General features: G+C 42.2%; 1 protein-coding gene across 1 annotated transcript in view; it reads right to left on the bottom strand.

The window, feature by feature from the left end:
• The window catches only part of SAV1 (salvador family WW domain containing protein 1), a 16,561-nt gene extending 8,263 nt beyond the window's left edge, over positions 1–8,298 (bottom strand). The window contains exon 1 of the mRNA XM_031066239.1: positions 7,836–8,298. Within this exon, the coding sequence (XP_030922099.1) occupies positions 7,836–8,283 (448 nt within the window). The 5' untranslated portion in view covers positions 8,284–8,298. The remainder of the gene's footprint in view (positions 1–7,835) is intronic.
• Positions 8,299–10,940: the final 2,642 nt, after the last annotated feature.

Genomic DNA, 10,940 nt, shown 5'->3' with positions numbered 1-10,940 from the left:
AATGATGATTTTTGTTAATGAATTATTATGGCTGCTTCATTTATCGACAAAAACAAACAAAAAAAGTTTTTAAGTTTCATATATCAACAAAAAAAAACCCCAAAAAGTTTAAAAATGAAAACTATCCAGATATTAGAACTCTCCAGAGAAATCACCAACAAAGCTTTTCAGGTGAACCAGTCAAGAGCAGCAACAGGACGAGGTAAACAAGAGAGGAGGGACAAGCAGGGTTGGGGTCCAAGAGCTGCCAGGAATCAGCAGCTGATTAAATTCCCACCTTTTCCCTGGAATCAGAGCATATTTGGGATTGATCCAGCACTAGGTTTAAGAGACTGCTCAGCAGCTGCCGGAAATGTGGGATTTGTTGTAACAAACAGAGTTTTTACAGAGTTTTTAGCAGCTGGAGGGTGAGAGATGCCCCAGAGAAACACCTCCTGTCCCATCCCTCCCCAGGGACACTTGGGAAGAAATAAAACCAGATGAGCAAGTAGAGAAAAAGCATAAAAAACACCCCCAAGACACCCAACCACAAAAACCCAGTGACTCAATCAAGAATTCTGCAGGTTTCTTCCCAACCCTGGGAATTTGCTACCTCCTGGATGTGTTGGGTTCAATTCAATTCCCTTTTAAAATTCATTTTAAGGAGTTCCCTCCAGTCCCTCACAGGATCTAGTTTTAATGAAAATTCCAATTCTCTTTTCATCTGTTGAAGATTGCAATGCAAGATGTTTTCCATTACCATCTGTATGGCTGATTACCTTGTCAAGTGAGCAGTTTGCCTTATCTCTCTCTTTGAGTGACCACATTCACACCTCCCTCGGGAGGGGACCTCCGCTGATAACAGACTATTGAATATCGGTGCATGACTGATAAGAACTATAACATCCCATTGGGAGATGCTCCGCCCAGAGGGAGGAGCCAAGCACTGCTACCCCATATACTCCAAGATTCTGAAATTGCAGTTTCAGTTTTTCTCCACGAGATTCCCCAGAGGAACAGCAGCTACCTTTCCCTCCTGGATCTTCAGAGGAAGACTCCATCCTTCTCTACAGAACCCCCTTGCTCCAACAGACCCCCCCCTGATACTTCAGAGGACTGCAGCCACATTTTCAATCGGACTGCCACCAACACCCTGACCCACAGGGTGTCAGGTTGGGTTCTGACTCTGTCAGTGTTGTTCCAGTGGACTGTATTGTTTATCTTATTCTTTTTATTTCTTCCCTATTAAAGAACTGTTATTGCCTGCTCCCATATCTTTGCCTGAGAGCCCTTTAATTTAAAATTGCAGCAATTCGGAGGGGTGGGGAGGGTTTACATTCTCAATTTCAGGGGAGGCTCCTGCCTTCCTTAGCAGACTCCTGTCTTTCCAAACCAAGACATCATCCCACAGCCAAATGCATCCATTCAATCCCATTATCAGCAGAGTTTGTGTGTTGCTATTTCCCACAGCCAGCAGAAGGGATTTTTTCCACTTTTCCCACTTTTTTACAAGTCAGAAATCACCCCCCCACACACATGTACTGACAGGAATACACCCCTGCTCCTTTTCTTCAGGAATAACATTTTTTGTGTGGTTATTTTCTGAGAGAAGGGAAAGGCAGAGTCTCTCTCATCTAAAGTCACAGCCTGAAACATGGGTGAGCTATATCCTAACAGAATATTATAATAATTAAAAATAAACTTACAGGAAGGCTCCAAAACAACTGGATAAATAAAAAATAAATTCAAACCCCCCTCACAAACATCCTCCTTTAAAACTTTGTGCTCAACATAAATCTTTTTCCAGCCTTGTCATGCTCTGAACTGTTTGGCCTCAAAGGATTTCCTCTGGTGTCAGCACTTACCTGTTTGGCAGCATTGGAAAGGGAAGCTGTGTCCATCTTTAATTGGGATTGAACAACCCAGAGCTTAATTCCATAGCAAAGAAACATCTGGAACCTTCCTGACCTTTGGAAGGGCTGGGGCAGGGAAGCTGCTTCAGCTCCACATGCCAGTGACAAAATAAAACCATTTCAGCTTCTTGAGAATGCTGTGCTTGGGCCAAACAAACCCAGGATGTTCCCCCATTGGTGAAGCTCTGGGATGGGATTTCAGGGATGTGGAAATTGTGATTGTTAAATCTCCACTGCCAGGAGAGCTGAACACACAAATTTGACTGGGGGAGTAAAAAATCCGTATTTTTCTGTTTACTGTTAAAACCTGCACATCCCTGTATTTTTCTTACACTTCCTCCTCCTTAAATTCTGGCCTCAAATCCACAGATAATTATTTTTACTAAAGGTAAAGGTTAATGATTCCCAACATGTGGAAGAGGTGCCATCCTCTGCACTGAAGCTCTCCTGACACATGGGTTCTCCCAATGCCAGCTCATTTTTAATTTCCAAGATGCAAAGAACAAAAATAACACCAGATCACAAATATTTTATCCATTCTTTTTGCCATTTTCATTTCATACATGAAGAAGCAGAGTCAAACCCTTAAAATAAATTTGTACAGATGCAGAAATTACCAGTGTTGAACAATACTCCATGGACATGAAATTAAAGGCCAGACTTATAAACTGATGGTTGTAACTATAATTTTTCCCCTATATTATATTGGAATATTCTCAGATATTATATTGGATTATATACAGATATTATATACAGATTATATTGGAATATTCTCTCTGCTGGAAGTTTTAAGATGTTGATATTCATAGGGCCTTAAAGCCATCAACCACTGTGGCATGAAAATCAACAATTAGTACAATTTAGACATTTTTTTCCTATAAAATTAATTTTTTTAGAGATCAAAAGAAATTGTCTGTTGGTTTTCCTGATAAACCTCAGATGTTCCTTTGTGGGAGGATGGATACACACATAAGAGAAAAACTCCTCCTATAGTTTTGAGCAATAAGAGAAGAGGAAAATTAACTTTTATATATATATATATATACACACCTGTAATTTCAACTAAACACTTGGAAGAGTAAATTCCTCTGTAATCTTTTCCAAAGAATAACCCAAAGAAGAAAATTCCAAAACAGCCTAAACCCATGGCCTGCCTTTTCCATGGCAGATTTCCAGGAATGACATTTTCTGCATTTAAATTCCAGGTAAATTCTGAGCCCCAAAGCATTTTCACAGCAGCCCAAAGCTCCACACAGGATTTTCCTGCAAGCACCAGGGATATTGTCCGGATTGGGGGCTGGCACCACATTTATGGATCCCAAATAGAAAAGCTGAACAGTTTTTACACAAATATTTGGAATTTTCCTGGCATGGAGGATGTGATCCCTACCATGAGATAAACTGAGCATGTTCACTGCAATTCTCAGGGTTTTCTTGCTCACACACTCTTCTAGCTGTAACACATAAAAATTCTCATTCTTCCTGCTTTCCCAAGAAATAGAGTGGTTTAAATTATCCTCTTGTTTCAAATGTCTCCTTTCCCCTGCTTAGGGATGAGCACTCTCTGGAGTGGCACTATCAAATCTCGAGGATGGCCAACAATTAATTGAAATTTGTGCATTTGTAAAACCTTTTCAAGCCTCATCTGGTCACTCTGTTTATAATGTTATATTATAATATATTAGATAATGGGTTGTTTTTTGGTTCAGTTGCTGCTTTTAAGGAATATCAACATTGAAATTGAGGATTTAATTTTCCATCCATTTATAAAATCCAGTATCTTGAATTTAAGATCTTGAATTATCAATTTTGACTTTGAGCAGCACATTGCAGTGCACTTTAATCAATGCAAAAATTCCTTCTCTTAAAAACCCAAATAAAGTCACAAGTGAGAACAGTCTGCAGTGTGTTCTTCACTCAAGGAAGTTGTGTTTAGGAAGGAACAAAGGAACTGGAAATGATGTCAGGGCTTTCCCAGTAAAAGGGATTTTTTCTGAGGGAACCCTGCCTGGAAAGAAGTCCAACCCCTCAGAAGCAAAGATTCCCAGCAAAGGCCAGGTAACAAGAGCAGCAGAGAAATCCCATCACCAGCATCAAGGGCAAAGAGCAAAACCAGAGGAAAAAATTCCACTGGGGTAGAAAATGCAGAGAAATTTCAGAGCCCAGGAACTCCCCCACAAGTGACTTCACCCAAATTTCCAAAGTGTTGCAGAATAAATCTTACAAAACACTATTTGTTTTTAATTAGCCCAATTGTCCTGAGAGGCTTTTTTCAGGATGCCAAAATCCTCTCCCTTCCCCTCATCAGAGCAGGGTGAAGAGCAGGAAGAGAAGATGAACAAACTGTTTAATTTTAAAAGAGTAAGTAATAATAAAATAACAAAAAGTTCCAATAACTCTCCTGTTTAGCCAGGTCTGCAGGTCCCAGCCTTCCTAACCCTCTCCAAAGCATCTGAAGGAACTTCCTGAGCACAAGCACCTCTTTTGTTGGAGGGAATGGGGCGTTCCAAGCAAGCACAAATAGGAAATGACAGGAAGAACTCTGAAAGCATCAAGAATTATGCTGCAAAATTCCTGCAAAATCAGCACAAAAGAAGAAAAAGGCAGGAAGTGCCATTTGTTTAAAAATGAGAGAAGTGTACACACAGAAAAATAAAAATATGGCTATTTCAGCTCTAAATGGGTCTCATGTCATAACCTGTATTTATTCTGCTCTTACATTAAACAAGTTTGCAGTTTTTCAGGGGGACAACTTAACAGATGAACCAGAAGCACATTGGATTCTCTGTTAAATTGGTTTTTTCTCCTGTGACATCCCAGTGAACTCATCACAATCCACCACCAGCAAGTGCCTTTACAGGGTTGATTTCAAGCTCAGCAATTTTCATAGACACAGAAGAATGGTTCAGCTTACCGCTCACACAGGTACAAATAACTCTGAGGTCTTGGTTACAAGTTAGTTCCAATCTACACTGTAGGTATAACTTCAACCACAGACCTCCCCAAAACTTTAACCTAGAAGAGAGGAAAGAGATGGCGAGGAAAGACAAGTAAAGGTCTCTTAGAATTAAAAGTTTGAAAAGGACACTCATAATAATTAAAAAATAAAAAAAAAAAAAAGAAATTAAAAATTTAAGAAATGCCACAGAGGTAGCTAAATGTATAAAATTAGGAGGTATCTCAACCGAAAATACTGGTCAGGAAAATCAGCAGCACTGAATTGGTAATGAGAAACAAACTGAATGGAAATATGGAAAGGAGGAGATGGCAGAAGTGAAGCACAGGGAGAGAGAAAACGTGGCTTGAAGGAGAAATGCCATGGAAGGACACGGCAATGCTGGAACACCAACTGCTGCAAAAGCCCAGGCCTGCCTCAACACTCGGCTGAACACTCTGAAGCCTTGGTAAGAACATGTTTGTAACTTCTCTCCAAATCCCAGGGAGGAAAATCTCAGTTTTGAATGAGAGCTGAAATGCACAGGCACCTCTTCACTTCCAGACTGCTGCCAAAAATCACCTCAGTGTGAGCACCATGGCATGGCAGCAAAGCAGGAACACCTCGTGTTCACCAGGCAACATCTCCTGGGGAATCCACCCAAAACACACCAGGACTGAGCAAGGGCACCTTTGGAGGGAAAGGGGAGGAGGCAGCATTTACAAACTCCAGCTAAAAACCAGACTTTCCATTTGGAACTGCAGGCATCAGGCAATTCTGGCATCTCAATGAAGAGAAACGACAATGGAGACGAGTAAAGAAAAGTAATTTAGACAAAGACAGTGAAAGCAACAGGCTCTGGAAATGCAAGAAAAAGAAACAAGGAATTACAAAGACATTTGGGTAACTCAAGGAAAACACTGAAGGTGTGAAGGCATGGGATGGTTCAAATAAAAAGAAGCTGAATGGTGAGATGAAGGAAGTAACACAACCTAAAATTTTCTTATTTTGGGCCACATGATTCTTTAAGAAAAAGGAAAAGAGGACTTTAGGAGTTCATATGGAGATGAAAAAAAATGGAGCAAAGGGAAAACACTGGCAACTGAAAGGCTCACCTTTGTCTCTCCCTACAAGTGCATGAGATTAAATACTCACCCATCACCAAATCTGTGTAAAACTTGTTCAAAATATGCAATGTTAAAGTATGAGAGCCAATGACCAAATCAAGCAAACAGGAGCAGCTCCTCTATGATTTCCAGGGCTAAGGTCAACAAACAGCAGGAAAAAAATCTATTTAGGAAGAAGATGTTGCTACAACTGAGCAAAATATGGAGCTCCTCTTACAAATTTGCTCTATGAATCTCCACTTCCAAGCCAGAGCTCCATTTCTGGGAATCTCCTCAGCAGACACAACTGCTGTTTAATTCTGAAGGTTTAACTGATGGATTGGTTTGTGAAATCCTCCCCTCCTGCCTCTCCTCCCTAAAACATCCCAGCACAATCCCAGTGCTTGTTACCTGGACCAGGTAAATGTCTAATGACTGCTGGATGAGCAACAACTGCAGAGATGCAGGGTTTGCACACAAAATCCAGGCAGATTAGAGATATTCACATTTAGAAAAATAAAGGAGGATTCAAGTAACAGGCCTTAAAGCCCAGCATCTCAGAATGTCCTGGCTGACATTTCCATTTTTCATGGAAGTGTTTCTGTGGGGAAGAAAACACAAGGCACTGACAGGTTCTAATCCCACACACGAGGTCAGCAGCATTAAAGGCTGATGTTCTTCCTGGCAGGTTTCTTGTTCTAGACAGGAGATTTATTTTAGCAGACACTAATTACAATTTTGTTTACAGATTACAGGTGACAATGTATTTCATACTGAAGGCACATTATTTACAGGTTTGAAATGTTTGTTTCAAACTCCTCCTTGGGCATAGTTTTTGTAATATCAGAGTAAAATATTTCAGAAAAGTAATGTTTCATGGATTTGTCTTTCTTATGCTGTTTTGTTTTAGGAAACAAAGGCAAGTTCCAGTGAAACTAAGGGGACAACAAGTATATTTACAAACAAATTTAAAAGCTAAAAGAAAGGAGTCAAGGATCAGGAAGTAAATTTCAACACTAATTAGATGCCAATTTGCTAATTACACAAAGCAGTCATTCCTCCCTATGACTATTTATAAGAAATTATTTTAATGATTGAGGTCAAATTCAAACAATGAAATTAAATAAGATGATAATTAAAATTTAATGATAATAATAATGCAATATTGTGGTTTAGTGCTTTTGTTTATTCTCTACATCATGATGTCCCCCAATGAATAAAATTCCAGCCAGCAACTGATGTGTAGGGGAGATGTACACATGCCTGGCATTAAAAACCCCAAAACTTCCTTGGCCTTACTCCATTTATTTAGGAAAATAATCCTGGTTCCAATCTGTTTTTCCTTTCTGGATATGTGTGAAGAAACCCTCAATTCCAATTACCCAAAACTGATGTGTAGAGAAGACGTACACAAAACTTCCTCGGCCTTATTCCATTTATTTAAGAAAATAATCCTGGTTTAAATCTATTATTCCTTTCTGGATATGTGTGAACAAACGCTCAACTCCAATTACCCAGCATAAGAAACCCTATGTGAAACCATTAGAAATTAAATTCCAATTACCTGGCATTAGAAACCACATGTGTGAACAAACCCTCAATTCCAATTACCCAAAACTGATGTGTAGAGGAGATGTACACATGCCTGGCATTAAAAACCCCAAAACCTCCTTGGCCTTACTCCATTTATTTAAGAAAACAATCCTGGTTTAAATCTATTTTTCCTTTCTGGATATGTGTGAACAAACCCTCAATTCCAGTTACCTAAATCCCAAAAATGCCACGATAAAGCAGCTTTGTCCTACACACCTGAAACACAACCCTGATCATCCAGACTCCCCAAACCGCACCCAAATTCTCACCAAAACCTGATTTTTAACAAAAACACCGAGGAATCCTTACCTGAAGTGTGCCTGCCATGATTGTGGGACATCCTCTGGAAAAGATCACTGTTGTGTTCATAATACCTGTAGTCCTCGTGCAGGCGCTCGTTCAGCTGACGTCTCCTGTGGCCATCGTAGAAATGATCGCAGTAATAGCCCCGGGCTCCGGCATCGCCGTTCTCCAGCCCGGGGCCGGCCTCGGCCAGGAAGGGCTGCGAGGAGGAGGAGGAGGAGCCGTATTCCCTCGGCACCTCGGCCAGGCTCCTGGCCAGGTAGGAGGGTGCAGACAGTCTGTTGCTTTCTCGCCTCAGTATCTCGTGAGGCGGCCTCTGCACCGGGGTCCGGAGGAAGCTCTGGTTCCTGGAGACGAGGCCATCGCCGGGGGCGTAGGCAGAGGATGCCGAGTCGGGAGGGCAGATGTCCGTGCGCCTGGGAATGGTCGGACCGTGGCGGATGAAGGAAGGCATCAGATCTGCCAGGGAGCACGGGGGAGAAGTGAGAGCCCTGCCTGTGCAGTGATTTACACACTGAAACTGGGGAAGTTCACGTGCAGAAGCCACTTAAGGCACCTCTAATGTGAAAAATGCGTATTTTATGATTGGCTTTTCGCAAATATTCAAATGGATATTAGATGTGTTGTGTTAGAAAGTGATGCTGTATTAATTCTCTTAAGCAGTGTGTTAAATATAGTTCTAGGTTATAACAAACTGTTAAAATAGAAACTATGCTATGTAAGATACTTTTTTTCCTAAAGAGAGGACTCGCAGTGAGATAGCAGCCCCAGGACACCTGAATCTGTCAGAGAAAGAGAATTTATTGCTCCATTATCAGAAATTAACTTCTTCCCTCCTCCTCCAGACGGGATGATGCCATTTAGGATTCAGAGGAAGAAGTTGACTCTGACCAGACAGAATCCTGTGTTTGAATGGAATTTATGCATCATGGATGAGATGTATGAATATGCAACAGGCTGTTGCTTTTAAGGGTTAATCCTCTGTTAACGTGGGGCCTTTTTTGGGCTTATGCTGCCTGTAACTCCGTAACTCTTTGTTTTTATTGTCTCATATTGTCCTAATCCTAATTGTCCAAATTATTATTACTCTAATTTTATTACTATTTTTATAAACATTTTATTACTATTAAACTTTTAAAATTTTAAAAACAAGTGATTGGCATTTTTCACATCTAACAGCTCCCTGCAGGGAGGCTGCAGACAGGTGGGCTTGGTCTCTGACAGAACCAGAGGACAGAGTCTCAAGCCACGGCAAGGAATGTATAGGCTGGATATTAGGAAAAAGTTTTTCACCCAAAGAATAATAAAGCATTGGAATGCTCTTCCCAGGGAGGTGGTGGAATCACCATCTCTGGATGTGTTTAGAAAAAGACTGGACATGGCACTGGGTGCTACAGTCTGGGTGAGGTGTGAGGGCACAGGTTGGACTGGATGATCTCAGAGGTCTCTTCCCACGTCATTATTCTGTGATTCTGTGTAATGCCTGTGTAAATGTGGAGGTAAAGCTGCAGAATGTCCAGGTGAAGCAGAAACCCCACTGAGCAGTTCTGCCAGTAAAACTGCAGCTGCAATAAACAAACCAACCCCAAACCCATCAAAAAAAACCACATGACGAAAAAAAAAAAAAACCCCAAACCACCCACACTGTGCTGTGGCTAAATCAGTCGGGGTTCGTGTTTCTCTGTGAGAAGGGTCAAGAAAATCCACATATCTTGGCTACTGCTTCTTTGGGAATGTTGTCCTTACAAACTGGGAATGACAAGATGTTAATGCCCACAGGAATTCAAGATAGAAACAGAATTCACACTGCCCCCACTAATCCCAAAGTCACAAAGATCAGCCAGAAAAAACGATGTCATTCCATATGCATTAAGTCCTCAAATTATCAGGGAGATATTTCACTTTCTCCTTTAGAATTTCACTGCCTCCCTCCAGTATGTGAAACATTCCTCCTCTCCCTACTTTTACTTTCAACATGATAGAAGTAAGTAGTTTCACAGATGACAACTTTCACTTAGAATGAGATAATTCCTATTATTAATTACCTTTTATTAATAAACCCTTACAACTTACGGTTAAAATCTGGTGCACCCCAGAAAGCGTCAGCAATATATTTAATTATTTATTGAGCAAACCCATTTCAGTCTCGGGTTGTCTTCTAAGACCAACAAACCCAAACCCAAGCACACTTTCAGTGTGTGTTTGTGGTGATGTGCCCAGCCCTAGGAGCACAGGGATCTTCCCGCGCCACAGGAAGATCCCTGCAGCCCAGGTGACCTCACCAGGCTGAGTCACAGATAGGACCTGGAGCATTTTTTATGCAGGGATTTTATGCAACTGCCTGGCGGGACAGTTATCTCATTCCACAGCGCTCGGATGGGGAAAACAAGCGCTCCGTTCTGCAAGGAGCGGGCTCGGGGATCCACGGAACCGCAGCCCCGATGCTGCCCCGTGCCACAGGGAGCCCTTCCCTCCTTCCCCGCGCCAGGCTGCTCCGAGCCCCGGCCAGCCTCACCCTGGAGCTCTTGGCTTCATTTAAAATCAACGTCTGAACCCCGGCCTGCTGAAACTCAGGAACCGGGCACCGAGAAAATCATAAAACCCACAAAAACCACCGAGTTTGGGCACGCTGAGCGCCCGCTGGAACAAGGCGTGCAGGGCTCCCTTTGAAACTCGGCTTTCCTTTCCTTTTAACTTCCCTCCGTCATCTCCTAGGGCTCGTAACAGGATTAAACACACATTTATAAGGACAAATAGCCCTTACACACATTTAGGAACCGGGCACCGAGAAAATCATAAAACCCACAAAAACCACCGAGTTTGGGCACGCTGAGCGCCCGCTGGAACAAGGCGTGCAGGGCTCCCTTTGAAACTCGGCTTTCCTTTCCTTTTAACTTCCCTCCGTCATCTCCTAGGGCTCGTAACAGGATTAAACACACATTTATAAGGACAAATAGCCCTTACACACATTTACAGGGAGAAAAAACCCCTACACACACCCACAGGGATACCTCCCCCTCACGCCCCTCGCCCCGCCAAGGCCGCGCAGCTCCAGGGCCCGCCGGACCCGCACCGGCCGCACACAAAGGCCTCGGCACCGGGCCCCCCAGC

The sequence above is a fragment of the Geospiza fortis genome, unplaced genomic scaffold (genome assembly GCF_000277835.1).
Source record: "Geospiza fortis unplaced genomic scaffold, GeoFor_1.0 scaffold23, whole genome shotgun sequence".
NCBI classification, from domain to species: domain Eukaryota; kingdom Metazoa; phylum Chordata; class Aves; order Passeriformes; family Thraupidae; genus Geospiza; species Geospiza fortis.
This window is presented reverse-complemented; position numbering and strand designations above follow the sequence as displayed.